Here is a 24,203-nt window from a genome sequence, read left to right on the forward strand (position 1 = left end):
AAAATTTCAGTGCTTCAAGATATTTTTTTTTTCCTCAGATGTTAGCTGGAATCCCTTTACAAGGCATTACCTCACAAAATTCCTTGTGGCCTGCAGTCAAATAATATTACAGAGATCAGGAAATGAATTTATCTCCAATGTTTTTCCAGTAAATTTGCCAGAAGGACAGCACTTTTTTCTTTTTCACAAGGATTAATTTTTGGTTTATACATCAGGAGGCATTAAAAATTCACAGGCTTCACAAACCAAAACATGGAACCTGATAATGACTTCATATGCAAATTCATGTTTTGGGAATATTCCTTTAAAGAAGAAAGTGAGCAGACTTGAAAAATTGATCTTTACAGCTTAAGACCTAAGAAGAATGCTAACAGCGTGGATGGAACAGATTTTGTGGCTGATACTATGCACTTGTTGGAGACTGACAACAAGCTGTAGTAACAGAGTGGAAAAAATGCCCTACATGCACTTTTGTTCATCAAAATCTTCATCCTTTGGATAAAAATCCCCAAAATTGTTTCTTGCACCTTCAGACATTTCTGATACAACTATAACTCTTCTGTTCATAATATATATCTGCATAGATGTTCATATTATAGCCATCTATAACTGTATGGTGCCCTGTGATCAAGATTTAACAAAGCAAATTCCTTTAGAGGTCTAAAGGAGACTGACTCTATTCGTTTTGAACCTGCATTTAAAAAAAAAAGCAAACCAACCTCTGGCTGTTGCACAGCTTACCAAACATAATAAGCTCATGGGGTAACTTTTAAGTGTCTGTTGAAGTTCCAGATAATATAAGGATGTAATCAAGGCTATATTGATAAGAGCCTTATTTTTTACCCTGAGTATTCAAACATACCTGTAACCCGTTAATACTCTTTATTGGTGACATTACTAAGTTCAAGAAATATTTAATCCCTTCAGAAACTTGAGACAGGTTATGAACTTTTTGTGGAGAACAGCAGAACAATATCCATCCCTGATTTGCTTTGGCATCCTTTCTTTGGGACATAAATGTTTCCCTGAGTTGTCAGTGCCAAAGACTCTCAAGTTTCTGGCAGCCATTCATCTCCTCTTGGCTTGTGATCTCAGCTCAGTATCCTCATCCTGTTGAATGTATATATTTAGAAGTGACACTTGGGAATCTCCTCCACTCCATGTTTTCCTTCTTTGCTATTTGGTGCTCCTGGTCAAGGACACTGGGATCTCCTCCTCCTTGAATTAATATCCAAAAAGCCTGTGCAGTAGTTTTGTACTGTACAGGCACAGGCAAAAGGATCAGGTGACGTGTTCTCTAAAGATCTCTGAGGTATTAAGTCTTAAATGATTTGCCTATCCTTACTTGATCAGCCATGTGTCTAGTGCTACATGGTGTACCAGAAGTGAACATTCTTAGGATGGTTAGACAGTTTCAGAAGCCTTGCAACTTTTCATGGTCAGCCTGTTGAGGGAGAGATGGATTTATTCTGCTTATGGTCTTAAATCATAAAGACATCTTTATTCATCTTTATTTGCTTCATCAAGCTAAGCAGTGTTCAGAACTAACATTGTTGGACCTCCATACAAATACTCATATTTAAAGATGAATGTATTTTCTCCAAGGTAAAGCCACAGATGGGCTGAGAGCGCATGTCATCTCCTGGCTAATTAACTAATTTTTGTACATTCATTCCCCACCCCACCCTGTTACTTGACCTTAAAACGATGTAACTTTAGCGCTGAGATTAATTACTCATCACTATTTGGTTTAGTGATGTGAAACAATATCTCAATTTTTATATGTGCATTGTACCAGAACTTTGTTTTTTGTCACTAATGTCACAGCATCCACATAGTAGTTTTATGCATGATCCAGCACAGGTCAGCTTAATCCCGTCTGTGTCCGTCTTTCTCTTCTTGAAGCAGTGATGCTGCCTTGCGATGTTTGTTCTGTGCTTGTGGGATGGAAGGAGGCATAACTAAACAGAGGGTGTATTGAAGTAAACAGTTTCTTTGACGAAGTGTTGTGTTTCATGGGTGAATAGTGGGCATTATATCATTTATCTTTAAAAAGTCATATATTATTGCATTTTAACATGAATAGTAATTTATATCTTCTTTCAATTACAGTTCATTGCCATGAAAAGGAGGATATGATAGCTTGTCCTATGAAACAGTTTTATATGTGAAATCTGCCAGGTATGTGTATTAGTATGTGTGGTGAGTGTGCAAAACGTCACAAAATATCATTAATATCTGTTACTTATTTCTTAAAACTTTTATAGCCTGTTGGTAATTTAGTCGTATAGCTGAAAAGTTACCAAAGTAAGGGGGTTTGAAGTTAAATTTATAACAGTTTACATAAAGGGCTATCTGCTAACTTATCTTTAAAGATGAGCTTTAAAGATTATGACAAGCCTGAGGAATCAACCATTTTTCCCTCATCTGTTGGCGCTGTATCCTGGACTAATGGTGGGATTTGCATCATTATTACAATGTATTTTTATTTCAGCAACAAGTTTTCTTACTATGTTTTCAGATACCTTTTGCACTTAGTTGGTTTTTTTTGTACGAATATTTGCCTTTCCAATCAAGATGTATGTTTCAAACCTACTGTTTCTATTTGGTTTTGTGTACCTTCCTGTCAGAGCTTGGAATCCAGACTCTACTGGAATCCTGGGTATTTAGATTCTTAGTGCAGCCAGAAGGCAGAAATTCTTGCCCATAGAATATTAAAATATCCTGTGGGTGTTGGTGTATTGATAAATAGTTGCAATATTTGTAAAATTTGTTGCATTCTCACCTTAATCTAGGTAGCACAACGACCTGTGGAATATGAGTGATGACAAACCCTTTTTATGTACTGCCCCTGGATGTGGCCAGGTAATGGTCTGACTGGAAGTTGGTAACATTGATCAAATCAAAGTAAAACAGTGAGAAGTATCTCTAGGGATCAAAGAAATAGAGATTTGTGATAATTGGTGGGAAGTATCTATGTTTTCCTGAAAAGCAGGGGACAGCAAGAATTTCTAGTGTTTTGAGTGTTTGTTCAGAAAATGGAGGATTCTAATTAAGAGGATTCTAATTAAACTACCTTTTCTAAGCTGAAAACACTTTCATTTGTTAGCCCTGCTTTACTTGCTTTCATTCAAAACATAAACACCCTAATTTGTATTGGGTAACATGTATTTTTCAGATGATTTCAGTGTTAGTGGTGAGCCCATTATGAAGCTTGCCTGTTACTAATCTTACAACTATAGTGGCTACAAATATTTAATGGCATAATTTTTATTTATGTACATTTTTGTATATAGGAAGGTGCTAATGGTATGCATGCCAAAAAATGTATTTCAGTTCCTGTTGTAATTAATGTATTTTATTAAATAGCATTAGTCAATGCAAAGCTGAATGTGAACAGGAAAGTAAAATTATTACTGAGTGTTTTAGCAGATGATTGCTTAAAAGGAAGCTGCCTTAACACGTCATTTTAGTAACCTGAAAATAAATGAATTTGCATTATCTGCTGCATGAGGTAGACATCCCTGCATCCTTTATATAGAATTAATTTCTTAATCAAGCTGAATTTTTTAATTATATTGATGCACTTGAATTTATTTGGACTTTGAGTTCAAAGTATTTTTGTTTTCATTCTGAAAACTTAGTTTTTATGATGAATGACAGCATTAGTGCTATATTAATAGAGCCTTTGGTATTTGAAGTGGGAAAAGACTTAAGATTTCTTATTATGTTCAATACATTCAGAGGCACCAAAAGTAACAGAAGAGGACTATCTTCTTCTAAGCAACATGTTTGTTCCCATCTTATTTGAATCTCACTTCAGTGTAAGCTCTGTCACAAGTGTTTTGTCAACTATATATTGTAGAAGAGACACATCATGGAGCTACAGCAATTCTTGATTCCCGTGAAGGAGAACAGAGATGCTCATGTCCCTGAAAATGGGCAAAGTTTCACCAGATGCCACCTCATACTGTAGAAGAGAGAGAGGGAGTTGGGATTTGGAGATCCTGTTCCCTCTGAAGGAGCCTGTCCATCGTGTAATGGGGACAGAAAGATGTACTTAAGTCTCCTAGTGTGATAGAACACCCAGGTTCCTGGCTTATGCTGTATCTGGAGATAAGGCACAGGAGCTATGGAGAGCTGGGCATGTGGAACCCTTGACAACAGAGTTCTAACAAAAAAAAAAAGTGCTTGGCCTGTGTCACTCTTCCTTTCAGTGATCCTGCATTTTTAATTTCCCTCTCAGCTCCCCACATACATGTCCTTTCTCACAGAATTATTCTGGATAACTGTACTCTGAGGTCAACTAAGCTTTCTGTATTCTTTTCTGAGAGATGACACTTGGTGTGTATCTGTTCCAAGATATATATGGAGTGACTTGAATTATTGAAGAATAATCAGAAACATAATTTGGGACTCAAATGTTCAGAAAGAAAAGTAAGAATTTGAATATTTTGTAAAATGTGTTCTTTCTAGGAAACCTGTATCTTGGGAAACGTTTTCTTACATTATCTCAATTGAAACACTAACTTTACCCATAATTATAGATGCATAGCAAATTTCAAGTTAGTAAAAGGAAAAAAATATCTATTTTATAGCACCTGGTTTGTCTGCTTATTGCTTTTCTTATAGAACATACCCCAAATTTGGGGGAAAGTATGAGCAAAACTGGCATACTCCTGAAAACTTGAGAGATTTTTTTAAATTCTGATAAGTTCAGTTCATTCACAGCTTTTCAATTGTCTGGCATTGTTCTAATGTTTCCAATTTTATCTGCCTCTTATTTTGTATTGTAAATGGTCAGAGGCAGGAGGATACTTCTTTTTTTACGCTATTCAATACGGTGAAGTCTGTGTTTGTGATTACATATCACTTCTCGTTATTGTGGTAATACACACAATACAGAAATCAAATAGTGGTAATCACTTACTAAATATTGTCAAGATCCATTAGTATAGGACATGGTCATTTGCTAACAGTTGATAAAGTCTGCAGCACTCTGAAATATCAATCTTGGGCTATTGATGAGTGCAGGTGCTGATAACTTCCATTTCCATCATATCATTGCTATTTAGTTGCTAAGAACATCACTTGCATTTTATAATATTTCTGCTTGGTACCGTTGACTAAGGAACAAGATATATCTGCCTAAGACTGTTAAGGTAGTAATGCTGGTTTTACATGCTGTAATAACTTTCTGTAGAATTGCATTTACTTTGTTCACGCTCAAAATTATAACTATTTCTTGAAACTTTCTGCTGCAGCGTTTTACCAATGAGGATCATTTGGCTGTCCATAAACATAAACATGAGATGACACTGAAATTTGGTCCTGCTCGTAATGATAGTGTCATTGTGGCTGGTTAGTATAAACTTTTATAACTAGTTTATTCACTTTTCTGCTGGAGTAGGGGTAGGTTTTATGTGTTTTCTGTACATAATGCATAGACTTACATTAAGAGCGTATGAAACAGTTTCTATCGTTCTGTGCAATCTGTGCTTAGGCAATATTTTCATACATAATTAGCTTTTGTCAGAATTTGAAGCCAGTATTATTATCCATAAGTAACATTTATTTGGAACTTATATAATTAAATATTTTAAATAGTTTTCAATTATCGATACCTTAATAATTGATTAAATTATATAATAAGCATTCAGTAAGAACACACATTAATAAAGGCTGTTCCTAACAGGATCTGTAACTAAATTAAATTGCATTTTTAATCATTTGTTGATATTATTTGTCTCTTCAATTTTAAAATATGGAATATTTTTCACATACTATGGTAAAATTAGAAGGATCAATTGGTAATTATTATTCTTTAAATGGGATAGTAGAAGAAAGATAAAGGGGTTTTCTTGACTTTTCTACGCTTCATTTCAGATCAAACACCAACTCCAACTCGATTCTTGAAGAACTGTGAAGAAGTGGGCTTATTCAATGAATTAGCAAGTCCTTTTGAAAATGAGTTTAAAAAGGCTTCTGAAGATGACATTAAGAAAGTATGTTCAAAAAAACATTTTCTTCTCAGAGCTTCTACTTATTTCCTGTCAGAAATTCTATTTAAAAAAAAAAGCAAGCCAACTTTGGTTTATGTGTTGCCTTCTAAACTGTGCCAATAATCACTTGCCAGCTACTTATACATGTTGCATGGAGAGAATACAAATCTATAAGGTTACTGTTCTGAAGATTCATTTACCTGATTAATTTTACATTTTTAGCATGGACAATGTGACAAGTTGAGTTTGTCTTAATTCTTTATATATCTGGTCTGTATCTGTTGAAGTTAAATATCAGTTTTAATTGAAATTTCATTAGACCCAGAATAAGGAAAAAAAAAGTCTGAAAAAGGAAGAGTTTTTGCAGAAAGAAAAACATCTGCAAGAAGCCCATGTGAAAAGAGCAGAATGTGATCACTGATTATTTTGATCAGTTTTAAAATACAGATGTTATTCTAAGGATCAATAGTAATAATAATGAGTTAAATACTGACTAAAGAAGTGCCAGTAATTCAGTTATTATTATATTCACTATATATTGAAGTCACTTTTCCCTAGAAATTTTTGATCACAACCTAAAAGTCTACCTTTTTTTAATGTACAGATTGCAATATAAGAAACATTTGGACTGTATCTATTTAGCAGCTCTGTGGTTTTTTTGAGGAACTTCCCATACATTTAAATGTGGTTTCTTTAGTTTATTTTAGTACTTCCCAGTCATAATTGGTTAAGGGCCCAAACTTTTAAGCACTTCTGCAAATGAAAAATTTTCTTCAATATCCCCTTTGATTAATTTTGCCTTTGGTTGACTGGTCAACCTGGTTCACTTCCATAGGCAGTGATAAAAAAGTACATTTTGATACTCATATATACTGATTTTGCAGAATCAGTATCTGCATTTTCGTTGTTTTCAGTAAATATTTTAATAGGTACTTGAAAACAGGGTAGATTATTATCCGTTCCTGACAAAGCTTCACTCTTGCTTCGTTACTGCAACTATACAAATAATGATTTTTTTTTTTTAAGTGATCCATGCTAACTGTTCTTAAAACACTACATATGGTAATACTGATTCTGGTTTTTCTAATACCATATTTTCTGTGTAGTTCACCACTACCTTGGAGGAGGTCATAGGTAGTTTAAAATGTTTTCAACATTTTAACAGTTTCTTTAATTGATATTAGTTTTCCAAGCTGCCCTCTGTGTTATGAGAAGAAACATGGTTCTGCCATATCTCTGGTTGATTAATACACATAATCATGGCAAGGGATGGAAAAATTTACCATAATGGCACACTTTCTAGGGTGTTTATGGTTTAGTTTTTTTCTGTAATATTTCACATTCAGATGTGGTATGAAGAGTGGTGCCACTTTTGACAGTTCTTCCCATTAATTATATATTCCATAGGAAAGCGAGGAATTGAATTGAAAAAAGCATCTGGAAGAACAGAAATAGAAAATGAGCTTTGAGACAAGCTTGTTCCAAAAGTATTTGGAGAGCAGACAAGACAGGAGTGTAGTCTTTCAAATCTATAGTATTGCTTTAAGTATTTTTGTAACTTCTTTGTGGCCTTTCAGATGTGGATTTTATCTGTGTAGTAATGTAAACCTTGGTTTTTCAATAATTATTTGCTGCAATAAGTTTGAAATTAATTGTCCACAGTAGCTTTCTTAATTTGGATACATAGTTAGGATTTTGTTCTTTGTGGCATGTGATGTAATAATTTATAGAAGGATAATACCTTCTTTTAACTGTAATTTTTAAGTGTAGCACAGTCCTTCCTCAGCTATACTTTTCCTGTGACTCATGGGAAAGGAAAACTTGGAGTGTTTTTAATTCTCAAGAAGAAAATATTTAGTCTGACATTGGTATTGAAAGACAATGTGTTACTAAAGACTGGTGTTCATGCAGATGCTGAAAACAGCCTCAACTGGTAATGCATCTGCATCAAGGTCTTCCAAATATCAACACCTCCCTCTTGTTATAAGGCTGATACTTTTCTTTAATTGTTAACATTTTCTTACATGTTTTAATTTTTTAGAGATTCAGTAATTTTGTTTTATGTTGTTGCTGTTAGATGCCTCTAGATCTGTCTCCTCTTGCAACACCAATTATAAGAAATAAAATTGAAGAACCTTCTGTTGTGGAAACAACTCATCAGGATAGTCCTTTACCTCATCCAGAATCTACTACCAATGATGAAAAGGTCAGAGCCCTTCTTTTTCATTTTGGAATTTGTTTTTTTGACTCTTCTGATGGATCTGTAAGCTTGTTGTACATGATGATAGCTGCACTATTTAGCTGGCTGAAAGGAAAAGAATTTTTGATTTGCCATATTCCTGTGCATATATTCTTAATTTGTTAAATTGTTTAGTTAGCTTTGCTTACTGCAATGATTTCTTTGCCTCACACTGGCCATATAGTAAAGCCAGAAAGGAAAGAAAATTTAATATTTATGCTATGTTAGAAAAGGCTAAAGAGACCGTTTATTCTGGCTTATGCATCATCATTCATGAAAAGGCAAAGAAAGTTCAGGGGTTGGTTTGTTTGTTTGTTTGTTTGTGTTTTTTAAATAACAACAACAGTTTGGGACTCTTCCTGTATTTATTCTATGTTTTACCATAAATTGTTTTGTAGAACAGCAGGGGATGTTCTACAAAAATTTACAGGGATGAATGGGCTGTCTTTCAAAGCTAAGCACCAGATAATTTTTCTAAATTTTCTACTCCTTAGGCTATAAGAGTGGTGATCTCCGGAATTTGCTTTAGTGTTTGCTTCAGTACTTGGAGAAGACTGAGGTATTGTCTGTCACTAGGGGATGTTGCAGTCAAACCAGTTTTAGAACTGTTGCTCTAAAGAAGAAGTAAACGCTTTAATAGTAATTATAACTTTGATATGTGACTAGCAGTGTTTTCATCATCTGGAGTTCTCTTGAAGAACACAAAATGAAGCAAAATCCATGTAATGAATTAATACTATTCCTACTTCAATAAATAAAAATATTAGGAGCAGAAGGTAATAAAGCAGTGTGGTTGCTCTAGTCAGTCTTTTTTTCTATGTGCGTGTTCAGCGGGTAGTCTGCATTTGTGGGATTTAGCTACCTTATTCCCCAAAATCACCAGGACTTCTTAGGACCACAGAGTAATTCAGGTCGGAAGGGATCGCAGGAAGTTCCTGGTCCAACTTCCTCCTAAAGCAGGGCTTAGCTCTGAGCTCAGACCAAGTTGCTCAGGGCTTTATGCAGTCTGCTCTGGAAACCTTCAAGGAGGGAGGGTGCATGGCCTCTCAGTGCAACCGCTCCTATGCCAGGCTGTCCCGGTTGCCAAAGTGGTTTTCTTCAGATCCACACACAAGGCACCACAGTGAGAAAAGCCTTAAGTGTCTGACAGAAATGTACGAGTTTCAATTCAGGTTTGCTTTTACAAAGCTTTGCTGAGTTTTATTATTTAACAGGGATGGGTAAACATAGGTAATCAAGGAAATCATGTAGTTAAAAATAGTAAAAGTAGTTTAAAGGAATTCATGTAAAAAGCTGCTTAGATTAAGCCAATCGTAGTCCAAATTTTAAGTCTTCTTTATTTAATTTCTTCTTTACTTCAGAGGCTAGTTTGCTGTGGGTTTTTTTGTTTGGTTTTCTGTTGTTGTTTTGGTGTTTTGTTTTGTTCCCCCCTGCCCCCACTGCGAATACTGATTCTAAGTACTCTAATTTTGGCAGGAGATAATATTAATGTACAGTAGTGGTTCAGTATCTCGTTAGCACCATTATAAGTGAAAATTATATCTCAGTGTTTGGCAGTGCTTATAAACTTATCTCATTCATGATGTAATTTCAGTTTTGTCACTGTAACAGTGCTGAAGTGAAAAGCTGCCGCTGCTCAATGCTGTTCTGATGTCTGATTGTAGAGACAAGCTGAGCAAGGATGAGGGTGCTGCTTGGAGTGTGCTGCTGCTGCTGAATGTGGCCTGCAGAACTTGAGAAACGTGAGCAGAGTGTTGCTGTTTTCCCAGTTAGATTTTTTATATTCTCCTTCTGTAAATGTATTGAAGGAGGGAAAGCTTTATTTTCAGGGTGTAGCTTGTTTTAAAACACATATGACACTGTAAGTACTTAATTGGTTGAATATATTTCAGCAGCCTTAAATGATTACAGCGTGTTAATGTATGTGCAAGACAGTTTTATACTTCATTAGTGCAATGCTTTGACCAGTTATTATCTCCTATCAACCTGGTGTGCCTATGGTTTTATTTTTATATGTTGATACCTGTATATATATATATATATATATGTGGTTGTCATGCATGAAGATATTTCAGTTGAAAGGAAGAACAAGAGTCAGCTCTTACTGCTCTTTTGATGTTAGGGGCAAACGTGCCTGTTCTGTGTCAGATCCTTATGATGGGAATGGACTTTTGGTGGCTCCTTGTTCCAGTAAAGAGACAGGTAATAGTGACAAACAGCAGGCAGGAAAGGGTGAAGCTGAAGCAGTGAATAATGACATAATATTAATTTCAGAATTAAACATTGCCCAAAGGTTAGCAGGTCAGGTATGCTCCCCTGATGCCTTCCTCTAATTTCCCACAGTCAAGCAGTTCAGTCTCCTCTATGTTTCCCTGTGGCTCTTTGAATAAGATCTGTATAGCTGTTATGTCGAGTTCCTTGTTTGCAAAGAAGTTTATAATCCTGTCCTAAGAATATTTATTAGTCAACTCTACCCAATTTTTTTTCTGTTTCTGCAATTTCATACTGGATGGTTTTCTTCCTTTTAACTGAATGCTCATCTGTAACTCTAGGTACTATATTCAAATCTTATAAACTTATAAACACCACAAATTGATACTTAAGGAAAAATTCTTGCTTTCCTCAATACAGCTCACTGTTATTCTTGATAAACTCTCATTCACTGTAAAGAGACTTTTAGGTCCCTTGGGGACAAACCTGAACAAACTGATGAGCCCTGATGACAAATCTAGACTCTGAGGTTTTGAAGGGAGGAAATGTCATCGTCTAAAGTCCTTTATTTTTTAAAGCCCACAGTTTGCCAGCACACTTGCAGTTCTGTGAAGTGCTCAGAGGAGTGCACAAATTTTGCAATTGATGTATAAAAAGAAAAGCAATCTGTAAAACAGCTGAGACCTCACTACTTAAAGCTTTGTGGATCAATTTTAAAAACTTCAGCTTTATTCAGAGCAAATAGTAATCAATGTAGCCTATATGACACAGGTGTGAGATGTTCTTTTTGGATTACAGTTTAAGAGTGGAGCAACTGAAGTGTGCTGGTCTTAAGAGCACAGTTTTATATGCCATTGGTTGCAGTAGCTAGTGTCAAAAGAATAAATAAGTTGGAAAAATCCTGTCCAGAAGTAAATCTGAAGTCTGACTATATCAAGAATTTTCTGAGAAGCAATATGACTACTACATTCTAATTGATAATATACTATGCCTGATTGCTAAGCTAAGAACTATAGTCAATTCTGTCTACTATTTACTTGCAACTAAGGAAATTTAATTGCTGTGCTCAAATCATTTCTACTGCATCTGGATACAGATATATTTTGCAAAACTATGAATGTAGTAGTCCAAATATTTTGAACTTAGTTACACTCTAGTAAAGAGATGTATACGGGTAAGGAATAAAGACTTAACAAAAAAATGTTTCTTTTCTTTTTTACTGAACCATAAAAGTCTTATTTCTGTTGTTTAAATCTGAAACAGTGGACTGAACCTGAAATGTACATAAGAATACCAAAAAGTGTTTTCCTTATTCAGCATGTGGGCAGATATGATGGTGCTGATAGCACCATGAGTTTCTTGCAAAATAAACAAGCAAACAAACAAACAGAAAACAAAACCAAAACAAAACAAAGAACAACTTAATACCTGATCCAAACTCAGTTATAAGTAATAGTAGTCTTAGCATAAATGGAGCCAAGGTTTGTTATAAAACTTAAATCACTGTTGTTGGAATAATTCCACTTTGTTTTAAATGATTCATCCAAAGGGTGTTATTCTGATTTGTTCCATTATACTGTGTTTGATTAACACAGTTTTATTCAATCTTTGTTTTTCCTCAGGAAGCGTCACTGCAGCAGACCGCACAGCCGACATCGACAATAGTTCGTCCAGCGTCACTGCAGGTTCCTAACGTACTCCTTACGAGTTCTGACTCAAGTGTTATTATTCAGCAGGCAATACCATCACCAACATCCAGTACTGTTATTACCCAGGCTCCATCCTCTAACAGACCAATAGTGTAAGTTATGTAAATCTAAAAGTAAAATGTTTTCTTACAGAATTTGAAAATGTTTTGTTTACTTTCATTTACTGTTTCTGCGGTTAAGGTACAAATTTGAGGTGCTTTGGTGTAATGTGGTGCTTCACTACATATGAAACATACAACTTTCACTACATGGGAAGTATAATTCCATGTCTTCCACATCACTAAGTTCATATTTTTGATCTCCAAATAAATATTACATTGCAACTGTAAACAAACAAACCAATTTAAAATAATGTGTAAACTTGTTCTCTTCTCTGGATAAGTTTTATTTTATATAGTTCATTCCTTTTTCAGTCCAGTTCCAGGTCCTTTTCCTGTGCTGTTACATCTTCCTAATGGACAAACCATGCCTGTTGCTATTCCTGCATCTATCACAAATTCTAATGTGCATGTCCCTGCTGCAGTTCCAGTAAGTAAGCATGATGCTATATTAATTTGAAAGTGGAGCAGATTTGCTTAAGTGCAGCACAGAACTTAGTTTTAAGCAGCTTGATAGCTGTTTTGGCTTCAGAGGGTAGTGCTGTCATATGCTCTCTATTTTGATAACATACTCAGGTTTTCTTCATTTTTATACTTTATCTGGTCAGCTTGTTAGACCTGTCACCATGGTGCCTAGTATCCCAGGAATCCCAGGGCCTTCCTCCCCACAGCCAGTGCAGTCTGAGGCTAAATTGGTAAGTGAAAAACTCCATTATTCCTCAAGAAGAATAACTTGAGAAATTAATTAAATTCTATTGCTTTTTAAAAACAGCTTTAGTTTTCTTTTGTTAGTCAAAGTTCTGCAAGTACAAGTTCAATAAAAACAGAAAAATAACAGCTGTGTTTATTTTACAGTTATTTCAAATGCCAGCCTATGTTAGTTCTGTTGTTAATGGTCATTTTGATCTTATTTTCAGTCATTCTTTCAAATGAACCAGATTTTTTACTAAACTCCTTCTTGCTCCTGTATCGGAGGACAGGAAACGTTAGTTGGAGCAAAGACAAGATTAGTAGCATGCTAACAGTGAACATCACCTTCAGAGAAGCAGACTATGTTTCTTCCCAAAGGATATAATACTTCTTAGAAAAAAGTAGGAAAAGAAAAAGGTTTCTTAAAAATGTTTTCAGAACCTCAACTGAATATAGTCCATTTGGCAAGAGTTTTGTAATAAGAGGTGTGTGTTACTGACAGGCAACTGTTTTACACGGAGGTTGTTTCTGTTTCGTGGCAGTTTGGGGGCTTTGGAGATTATTGGGGAAAATCACAAGTAAAACAAGAAGAAAGTTTGGTTTGTTTTTAAATATTAGTTATGGTGGTAGTTTGAATTGATTAATTTATTGAAAAACTTTCTGCAACATTAGGTAGTTGCTTTTCTGTTTTTGCTGTCTTATTTGTTTGTTCCAACATTTGAAAGCAATAGAAAATCTGTTATTAAACAATAATTAGCCTATTTATTTATTTACAAGATGCCTCTGTAAACAGTATCTGTCTTGTGAAGTAGTGTTCCTCTTCTGACTCTTACTTCATGCTAAAAAAGGATCAGGAACACCTACTAGATAAAATGTATTTGTGTATATCAGTATTGATGAGAGGATGCCGTGAGCATCCTTTCATAACTCATTTCTCTCGACCTACGGGCCACAATATGAAAAATGGTGAATCTGGGAACACTAATTATTCTGCTGTCTGGAGTAATTGGATTCCAGTGCAATGGGTACACCAGACCACACTCGGCAAATACTGGAGCTCATGTGGAGAGCTGGTCACCAGTGCACTGACTTTTCCTGATGCTGTCAGGTCATTTTCCTCCTCTGTGGAATACAATGACTTAAAATAGTGTAGAGAGGGACAGAAAGGAAGAAAGTCTGTTTCTGTGCATTCTTGTACCCCTGGGAATGACAAAAGGAATCTTTAATACCCAAGGAGATATTTAAATATAACCAGCTCTGATTAGATTAATTTATCTTAAATCTGGGAGAAAAGAATGTAAGAAAGTGGAAACCAGAACTGTTTTCTCAGAAATTGCACATTCCTTAGAGTCAGGAGACTCTTGTGTTGAATTCTGCTTTGTGAAATCCAGGAGGAAGTGGTTCCAAATGATTTGTTAGATGGGCAAGAAAATACATTTTTAAGCATATTACTGAGTGATTTGCTCTTGCAAAACTTTAAAGGGAAAAGGAAATACATATATGTAGTGAAGACTTTGATCACATGCTGGAAGAAGCAATCATTCAGATGCAAAGAAAACCAAAGATCATTAGACTTAAAATTTAACAGTCTCATTTGTCTTCTCCTTAGAATTTAGCTAATATATGCACTTCAGTGATTGCTTTTTTTTTTTTTTTAATGAGACTGTAAAAAGGGCATTTGCAATGTTACTTTTTTCCTTTCTTATTGCTTAATATAAAGCATGAGCAGAATTCAAGAATATCGGAATTATGCATATTTCTTATGCTCATTTACTTTTATATAGTGCCTATTCTCAAAAATAAAAAACTTAATTTCTTACCACTCCTAAAGTAAAAGCAATTTAATGAGAAACTTAATGTTTATGTAGAAAAGCTTCCAACAGGAAGCCTGACTCGCTATGCCATGTGATGCATTGTTGGCAGATACGTGATGGTTTATTAGCTGTGAAGTTTCATTTAATTTTTAAAATTAAACTCTTTGTACTGCCAAATCCTTTCTTTTCCATGTATCTCTAGTAATAATTTTGCTTGCTAGATACTAAATTCTGCAAAGGTATGGTAATCAGATTTATTTTTCCTAGTTGTGTTCCTGGTTAAGCCAACAGAAGACTTAATACTTACTTTTACAGCTATTTGTTAGCTTTCTGTTTCATTACTAGTTCCCATTTAAAGTTGAAATATAAGCTGTTAAACTGAATTAACCTTAATAAGTGAACATTGTATGTTTCATCATGGTATATGTTTCATCTGCAAACAGTATACTGCAATTTTTTGATTTATTGGTACATTTAAGTTAGCGGAACACTGGGAACACTTCCTGTGTCCTTTTGCCTCCCATAGCCACAATTCTGCATCGTGTTGGGGTGACATCTGTCAGCCTAGGGTTCGTGGTGTCTTTTGGACAGGAAAGCTGAAGGAAGGGGCAAAGCTGTGATGTTCCCTTCTCAGCTATCAAGGCTCAGGAGTCAGGATTTTTATAAGTCTTTAGAATTTTCTTGGCTGTTGCTTTATTTTATTTGTCATTTATTATTCTGTATTGATCAGTGCCTTTTGTTTCCTTATGAGTTGTTTGTACCAAATTGTACGTAGAACATCATATATTTCTCTACATGAAATTATGAATGAACCTTAGTAAAACAAACGGACATTTTGATTTCTAAAAGCTAAAGCTTAAAATAACTGGCAGAAGCTGTCAAACTCCCTCAGCGCGGCAGTTTTGGTTATTCATGTGAAGTGAGTTACTGAGACATCACTTCTAGAGCTCTCTTCTTTCCTTGCTGAAATGTTCTTTTCTCTGGTTACCATTAAAATTGCCTGACACTAAATGATCACATGAATTCCACAGAAGGACAGTTGCATGTGAGAACAGTTTCACTGAATGAGATAGCAGATAGATAAATGTATATCAGCTGCAAGGAATAAAGACTAGGAGGAAAAAAAAATGTTGTAAACAAAAAATAAAAATGTAAAAGCCATGAGAGCCAAGTATTTAAAAATCGGCTATGCAGTGAGCCAAATCCTTGTGATTAGTGACATTATTGGAGAAGGTTCTCAACTGAAACAGCTGGAACTTAGTGGAAGAGTGTGTTAAGTACAGTCTTACGTGTCCACTTCAGCACTGAAACATGTACAGTGCTACGTGTTTCAGTGCTATGGGATAATTACATGAAATTAGATTGCATTTTAATTTTACTCTCCAATATTAAAGTTTTTGTAGTGAACAAAGCTGCATTCACACCTGTTAAAGGCACTGCTACTGTAGTTTTGAACGTTTTTGGATCTTTTTTCTCCTGCTTCATGTACAACTACAGTGAAATATGACTAGAAATTTTATTCTGACACAAGCTGTCTTTTACTGCTGTTCTTTTAAAAATAACCTTGTATCTTGTACTGCAAATGACATTCAAGAGGAGTGAAAATGAGTTTCAGATTCTGTGGCATACTTAATAGTATAAATTGTCAGTCTTTCTGACATGACTGTATTTGTTGTTATGGTAAAGATACTAACTCCCATATACTTAAGTAAAATCCAATATGTAAGTCAAGTTTTTTGTGCTTTAGAGAGGCTTAGAAGTAGATGCAATAACTATGTTTAAAAAAAAGAAAAATGCTTCCACACTAAGATAAGGATGCATGATTCTAAATATCACAGAATTGCTTCTGATCTCTTAGTGAGCAGATCGTAACTGTATGCTTTCTGTATATGAAATGTGAGCCATGAGCTCACATGCGAAGCATCATTTTTCTGAAGTGTACAGCTTGTGGATGCAAACTTAATGTCCAGACCCTTCTGCATGGATTGCAGAAGTTTCCAACAAACTTCAAAACTCCTTTAACACTGAATCTTTCTCTCCATCTCCTCCTACCCATAGAAAACCTTTTGTCACAATCTGAGAAGTACCTTGCACACAGTGGGCAGCCAGTAGGTTTTCTGCAGGAGGTTTCTACCGAAAAGTGACAGAGGGCAGATTGGCAAATGTTCAGGAGCCGACATTAACTTGCTGGAGCCCGGCATGGGACCTTGTGCTCAGCAGAATTCCTCTGACCTGTCTCTCCGCGTGCCGAGCTAATCAGCAAACACCTAATGAGCCTACTCTAAAGAAACAGACCCTTTCACAACCTACTTCATTTTCATATGTTCTCTGGGGGTGGAGAGACAAGACTTCATAAGGACTGATGATGCTGCAAAGACCACAATAATGATAATTAACTTGCTGAATTTAGAAGATTATGCTGTTAATTAGTTGCAAAATAAAGATAAGTAATAGAGCAGCAGATGGTAGGATAACACCCAGGAGAAGGAGGGTTATTACTCTGATGAGCTTTTGTGGCAGATATGAAAAATGGATCTGAGTTTTTCACAAATTGTTTCTGGAGAATATTATCTTGTTTCTGTGAGCTCTTGACGGAATGATCTAGTCCTACCAAATTTTGACAGATGCAGTGAGGATTTGTTTTCAAGGGTATACATGAACAGTAAAACCTTGCTAATAAAGACTTCAAAAGCTATTAAGCTATTTGAAAATACCAATTTTAGTTTGTCTCTAATAACCAAATAGTATGAAAAAGACCTTGGTTGTCATGAGGTTTCCCCACATGATAGTGTTTATATACATTTATTCTAATATTTGTTTCAATACACTTGATTTTAAAAACTCTGATTCTCATCGTATTTGGGGGAACTGTCTCACTGCTCACAGGAAGCATGACATCCATATAGTATTTTACTCCAGTGCTACCTTCTAAAATATGAAACTTTTAAAATACGTGAGCTGGATTATGTCCTCCTGAAAAATCTGTAGATAGCCGCCAGATTTTCACAATGTTTCTGCATTTATGGATAATTTTAACCGTAATTATTTGAATTTCAGCTTTTAAACTCTGTAATATAAAGCTAAAACCAATATTTTCTATTTCTGTTTCTATAGCATTACATTTAACAATGTAATTTTCAAAATGAGTTTATTTACTTATAAATCTACAAAATTATAAAGTTTGTTAACATGACAATAGGGAAGGCTAAGTCCTACTTTGACTGCAATCCTCTTGTGCTTGGTGATAGATTGTTTATAATGTAGATGGGATTGTGCTATTTCCTTCACTTTCTACTGCTATTTTCAAATTAGATATAAAATATATAACTTTAATAGTATGAACTTTTTTTTTTAAGTTAACTTTTCAGATATTTCTTTAACACAGAAATGCAGAAGTAGAAAGAATGGAGTTGGACAATAATAACAATTACTTGCCTTATGTGCACATAGGAAAAAAAAAAGCAAACGTAAATTACTTTTATCTCCCACAGCTTCTGAACTTGAGCTCTCCTTCTCTCTTTCACTAAGGAAATGGGTATGCCAGTGAAACTTTAAGTAACCGACTTTAGACAAACACTACCAAGCATTTCCAGAAGTTCATAGAGTCTGATTTGGAGTATTTTTGTGGAGGATGCTGACATCAAGATTTGCTCCTGCAGTCACAAGCAGAGTAGGTCAGACCCAATGGCCAGATTTGGAAGTGACGTGTCTCCCTGGTAGTCCTGGTGGTACCTTAGAAAATGTTACCATGTAATGATCTGGATTAGTTAGAATTTAAAGGAGCTTGGTGTTGAAATCATCTTATCAGCCTTTCAGTTGCTGTAATTAGATCATGGAGTTTGGTTCTAGTAATTTTAGTTAGACAATTAGAAAACACTTGAGTTTTTCTGTGCTTGTTTAGCTGGTTACAGGGATTGGCATTTTTTTGTTGTTACTTGTTTTTCCAAGGTGAATTAGGAAGGTACGGATTGATTCCTGAGTTTGTTCTAATGCTGTAAAGGAAGAGTTAAAACAAGAACTGAAGGGTTTAGGGTTTTCAGAGTACTGCACATAAGATTTAAGGCATGTTATCCTAAAAATTTTTGTCATCCTGCCCTGTTGCCTGCAGCTGTCCTAGATTCTTGTTGTTAGAGCTGAGCACTGTGGAAATTACTGTAAATTTGCCTTGTGTACTTTTCTGAAAGCACCTTCATTCCAGGAAACTTAGAAAGTTGACACAAAAATGAGATGGGGAACAGAACTTCATTAACACCAAATTTTTATGTGCCCTTTAATGGTCCTTATTTGCAGTGATATGTGCCATTACATCCAATCTAGAGCAGTCACTACAGACGAGACTTAATACAGATGGCACTGGCTAAATATTCCGTAAGAGCAAGGCAGCAGAGGAACGTTGGGGTTTCTCGGTTCATTTTGTAGTCCTTAAGCAGGATCTCTGCTGGTGAGATGCTACAGCCAAGTCTATGGATCTGGTAGTTGAGATAACTTGCCATATTGCAGACCTGAAGATTTTTCTGCAGTTCTGACAGAAGTAATCTGCAATCTGCTGCTCTAATTGTAAAACAGGATCCAGGAGGCCTGTCATCACACTGTCCCTGTAGTCCAATGACTGAGTTATTGAGAGACATTGGATATTGCAGTTTATAGAGAATATCTACATATATTGGTGCAGACTCTTCTGCTTATTTTGAGCTGGCCAAATGCAGCCTGGCTCCAGCATTTTTAAGACAGTCTGTTAATATGAGGCAATACTTTGTTCATGTTCCAAAATATGATGATACAAGTTGTCAGAGCTTTCACAAACTGTCATGTATTAAGTCAATCGTTCTTTTCTTGAACTTGTATTCGATTCTTTAAAAATCCAGTGCTCAGTAGAAAAACAGTCTTAATACCATTTGTCTAGTAAGGTAAATTCTTAACTAACATAGAAAATTTCCTGATAAATTACACAGTATTCATGAAATTTTAAGAAATTATCTGGAATTACCAGCAGTTGTATCTAGTGAAAGTTGGTATATTATCACTTCTGATTAAGAATTTGCTGTAAACAGAATATCTTCTCTATTATAATTTTAGAATCCACCAAAAGTTGAGTGAAATAATTTTCAAAAGGTAGTCAATAAATGCTTCAAAACACTCTATCAAGTTGTCAGTAATTCTTGAATGTATAATATACAGCTGAAATTTGAAATTACTGTTCGTAGTGGCTGTGTACAATAAAAGAACTTCAAACATTTTAATATTTTTTTAGTGTAAAATAGCATGCCATGAGAGTTACCTTGCATATTTCTATATGCTGATCTTTACATACAACCTGAAGCATGTTATTGTTTTGTGCATTTCTGAGATGTTTCAGCAAAGACCTTGGCTTTTGTATAGTAATTACTCATAGGATGGATTGTAGAGGTGAGTATTTGTAAAGACCATGAAGAAGTGGAGTCATAACAAACTTTTTCAAAATGGAGAGAGAATACAAGAATTTTTTTAAAATGGAAAGAAGTTTGTGTGCTGTTTTACCTCTTTTGCCTCATGTGGTTGTTTTCTTTCTGCTCTGTGCCTCATGCAATACCAGCCTCAGCAGCCGTTTGTTCATGGCCTTCCAGTCATCCTTCTGTGGGCACAGTTCATAGTGAAGGAGGCTTTCTGTTCCCTCTCCAGACACCTTACCATCCCTCTTTCTGAGATCCTATGTAGAACCTCATTGCTATTGTCATGCTTGCAAGGAATTGTCACCTATTAGTAGGTATATGCTTAGATCACTGTTTAAAGCCTATAAAAAGAAACAGCTATTCTGAGTTGGAGTTGCTGTTTCCAAAATCGAAATAACTTCTAATATAAATCATTAACAGCTCCTCAAGTTAGCATGATAGAATATTTCCTTTTTTTTTTCTCCTCTTTTTTTTTTTTTTGTTCTGCTTGCAGAGATTGAAAGCAGCCCTGACCCAGCAGCACCCTCAGGTAACAAATGGAGATACTGCCAAGGGACATTCAAGTGGGTTGGTCAGGAGTCAGTCAGAGGAACCACGACCACAATCACTACAGCAACCTGCAACTTCAACAACTGAAACACCGGTATGAGAACAGAGTGGACGTGCACTTCCTGCCCCTTCATTATGCAAAAAAACCCCTTTTTTCCTCTTTTCTTGATTTGTAAAATAGAGTAACATGAGCTACAGACTCCTTGGAATCAGTAGTTCTATAGCAGTAAAATGTTTATAGTTTTTACATGTTCTTAAATGTTTCTAAAATGTGTTAACTATGATGATAACTTCAAAATAGCTACAGTCCACCTTCTCAAAATTAAAACTAAGTCCTCCTGATTACCAGAGTGCATTAGCAGGACATTCTGTGGTAACTGAAAATTGTACAACTGGTTAATATCTATTTGGAAAAAAGAAGTGCTTTTATGTTTTATTTATATTACATTTAATATTTTAGATCATAAACACTTAAGAATTTTTATAACTGCATGGGGCATCACACCTATATTAATTTGCTTGAAGTGTCTGTACTGGGCTGCCTCAAGAAGAGTTTCAACTGCGTGATGAAGTTCCTGTGTGATCCTGGGTACGCAGAGTGGGGCTCTGAGTTTAGGAAAGGTGTGCTGTCCCTTTGGGATGTGATAGGTGAAAACAGGGGAATAAAGGACAAGAATTCTTGTGTCAAACTGCAAGCAGGAGGGCTGCTGGAGGAAAGAGATACTTCCATGAGTGAATCCTGGAGGATTGCTGCTGTTCTGCTTAAAAAATACAAAAACAAACAAACAACCCAACAAAAAATCACCACCACCAAAAAACAACCAAAAAACATGTTGGAATGTGTTTTCAGAATGCTTTTAAAAATCTCAAAGAATATTCTCAGAATTCATAGTATAATGCCAGTTTTATAAAAGCTGCGTTCTTGACTGAGAAACCAGAAGGACCTGTATCTGCAGTGAGAGCCCTCTGATTCTTGAACGGGCCAGTGAAGTCAAATAATGTATCAAAACAAATACCTTTGGAACAAAAAGAGGAAAAAAGTCACCCATTGTAAAACAATCTGCTGTTCTCCCATACTACATTGGGTTTTTAAAAAGAATATTTTCATAATATCACATAGGAGAATTTTCAAGATTAAAAGCTTGCTGTTTGGTTATTTTGTGGTTACTTTATAATTAGGATTTAAAGAAAAAAATTTGCAAGTGTTTCATTCCTAGAAGTCTGATTTGAGTTCCCAGGTTTTTTGTTACTAGCTGTCTAGAATTTATGCCAAATCAATATGCCAACTGATACACGTTTGCAGTTTTTAATTTAAAAATAAAACTTCCTTACTGTGCTAGACTGAATGTGCAGGTGCACCGGTGAACAGGTCATGGAGACAGTTATATTCTGTCTATCCTATCACTTGAAAGGAGTTTAAGATCCATTGTATTCATATCATAATTCATTAGACCTTTGCCCAGAGTCTGTATACCACTATGAAAGGGGTATAATGCATAATTTAAAATATTGAAATATTTTGATCTTGTAATAATATGTGAGTGGATATAAGGGAAATTGGGATGCAGTGGTGGAGAACACATCAACTAGGAAATTGCTATCTGGAGATCCAGGGATCAGCAGGTATCAGCACTGACAGCACTTGTCAAAAGACTTCTGTATATTAGGCATGAGCAATTGTGTAGTATTTGAGTTGTGACTAGGTTTGTGGGAAGGATCAAAACTAGAAAATGTATTTCCTGCTGAGTGTAGCTTTTTAAAGCTATTTTGGGCAAAAGAGTTTTCTAAAGTTTACCTTGTGCCATCAGCATTGGTGAAAGAATGTCTGAGAGTCTGTCCAAAGAAGTATTGCTTCCAGACTTTATTCAATTTCCAAATGTATATATGATATAAATTTAACTCTTTGAAGTGAGTGGCTTATTTTAATGCAATTTTAAAGCAAAGCTAGAGTCATGATTGAAATGTTACGTGTTAATGCAACATAGTAAGGAATGTAAATGCAGTGAAATATTTTAAAAGGGAGCTGTAGAGTTAGATGAGGTGGCTTTCCACAGAAGAAATGTAACAACGTATTTAGAAATGTGAATGCTCTTCTCAAGGTGTGTAGCTGAAGTCATTGGTAGTATTATACTGATAACTTTAACACTTTTACTGTTTTCAGGCATCACCAGCTCAGCCTACGCCACAAACACCAAATACAGGTGGTCGGCGAAGAAGAGCTGCTAATGAAGACCCTGACGAGAAGAGAAGAAAGTTCCTGGAGCGAAACCGGGCTGCTGCTTCCAGATGCCGGCAGAAACGGAAAGTCTGGGTGCAGTCATTGGAGAAGAAGGCTGAGGACCTGAGCTCGCTAAATGGCCAGTTACAGGTATATTTCTTATTTCGAGTAAACATATATAAATATTTCAGTTGTTAGACAGTGATCATGGATCAATGAAACTCAAATGTTGCATGAAATCTGAAATAGAAATGTTTTTGTAACCGGTGGCTCAGGTCAGAATTGAAAATTCAGCATTAATTGCATATAGTGTTAAAATAAGATTATAAGAGAATACTCAGATTTCAAGATGTGTAAACTTCAGGGTCATACATACCCTTTTGTCCTTTGTCCATTTTAAATAATTTTCAGACTGATACTAAACAAGGATGACAAGATGTATTGGAATAAAGCCTTATCATCAAAGTAATAGCCTTACCTTAAAAACATTTTGCTCAATAATTTGTATCACAGTATGGGTTACTTAAATAGGATTTGGTTTAATTTCTTTTTAACTTCACTTTTCTTTTTCCTTTAAAGTGAATGTAGTGCTCGTGCAAAGTGCCAGCTTGGCGTCACTGGGACTGAGGCCTCTTTTGTCCCCACACAGGTACAGCACAGGCAGTGGCAGAGAGATTTCACCCAGCGTGTCAGTCCTGCAGTGAGGCTGTACACTGCAAGAGGGTAGTCCAGTGTGTGTTGCCAGTCATTTTTACACTTCATCTGAGGTCATCAGTTGTTGGAAAGCTGTCATGTGGACACTTTTCCCCCTGTACAAAAATCCATGACTCTCGTTTAAATTACTATTAAATGTTAAAGCATATTTTCTTAATATTTTCCAGCAGCACAGGAGAATTGGCACAAAGTATTGTTTCAAAATACAAAGCCTAAAAGCTCTATTTTGAGAATTGCAGAAAGGAAAAAATGATGCAGTTTCCTAAATGCATTCATTTAGAAAATGCAGTGCAAAGTATTTTGATATTTTAAAGTTTCATTTCCTGTTATTCCATCAGAGCTGTTCACTTTCCTTCCTATTAAAACTCTTAAAGTTTAAAGAATAAAGATAAGATAAAGAAAATGTCCCAGCTTTATCAACAGGAAAGCAGGGCATGTTGAGGTTGCTTTTTATCATGTAATCAAAGCTACAGCATGTCAGTCATCTTCATGTTCATGTCTTTAAAAATACTCAGCATCCCAGACCGTAA

The 24,203-nt window shown here is 35.5% G+C and overlaps 1 protein-coding gene across 6 annotated transcripts in view; it reads left to right on the top strand.

Annotated features, from left to right (window-relative positions):
- ATF2 (activating transcription factor 2) overlaps positions 1 to 24,203 on the top strand; it is a 44,903-nt gene that overhangs the window by 6,975 nt on the left and 13,725 nt on the right. For 5 of the 6 annotated variants that reach the window (XM_080346414.1, XM_080346416.1, XM_080346413.1 and 2 more), the window contains 10 exons: positions 2,113 to 2,181; positions 2,796 to 2,865; positions 5,265 to 5,361; positions 5,887 to 6,005; positions 8,080 to 8,208; positions 12,075 to 12,253; positions 12,575 to 12,689; positions 12,868 to 12,954; positions 20,686 to 20,835; positions 22,903 to 23,109. In XM_080346414.1, the coding sequence (XP_080202540.1) occupies positions 2,818 to 2,865; positions 5,265 to 5,361; positions 5,887 to 6,005; positions 8,080 to 8,208; positions 12,075 to 12,253; positions 12,575 to 12,689; positions 12,868 to 12,954; positions 20,686 to 20,835; positions 22,903 to 23,109 (1,131 nt within the window). In that variant the 5' untranslated portion in view covers positions 2,113 to 2,181; positions 2,796 to 2,817. The remainder of the gene's footprint in view (positions 1 to 2,112; positions 2,182 to 2,795; positions 2,866 to 5,264; positions 5,362 to 5,886; positions 6,006 to 8,079; positions 8,209 to 12,074; positions 12,254 to 12,574; positions 12,690 to 12,867; positions 12,955 to 20,685; positions 20,836 to 22,902; positions 23,110 to 24,203) is intronic. The other variant, XM_080346418.1, reaches the window with a different exon arrangement.

This window comes from Nesoenas mayeri, assembly GCF_963082525.1.
Source record: "Nesoenas mayeri genome assembly, chromosome: 6".
NCBI lineage: Eukaryota > Metazoa > Chordata > Aves > Columbiformes > Columbidae > Nesoenas > Nesoenas mayeri.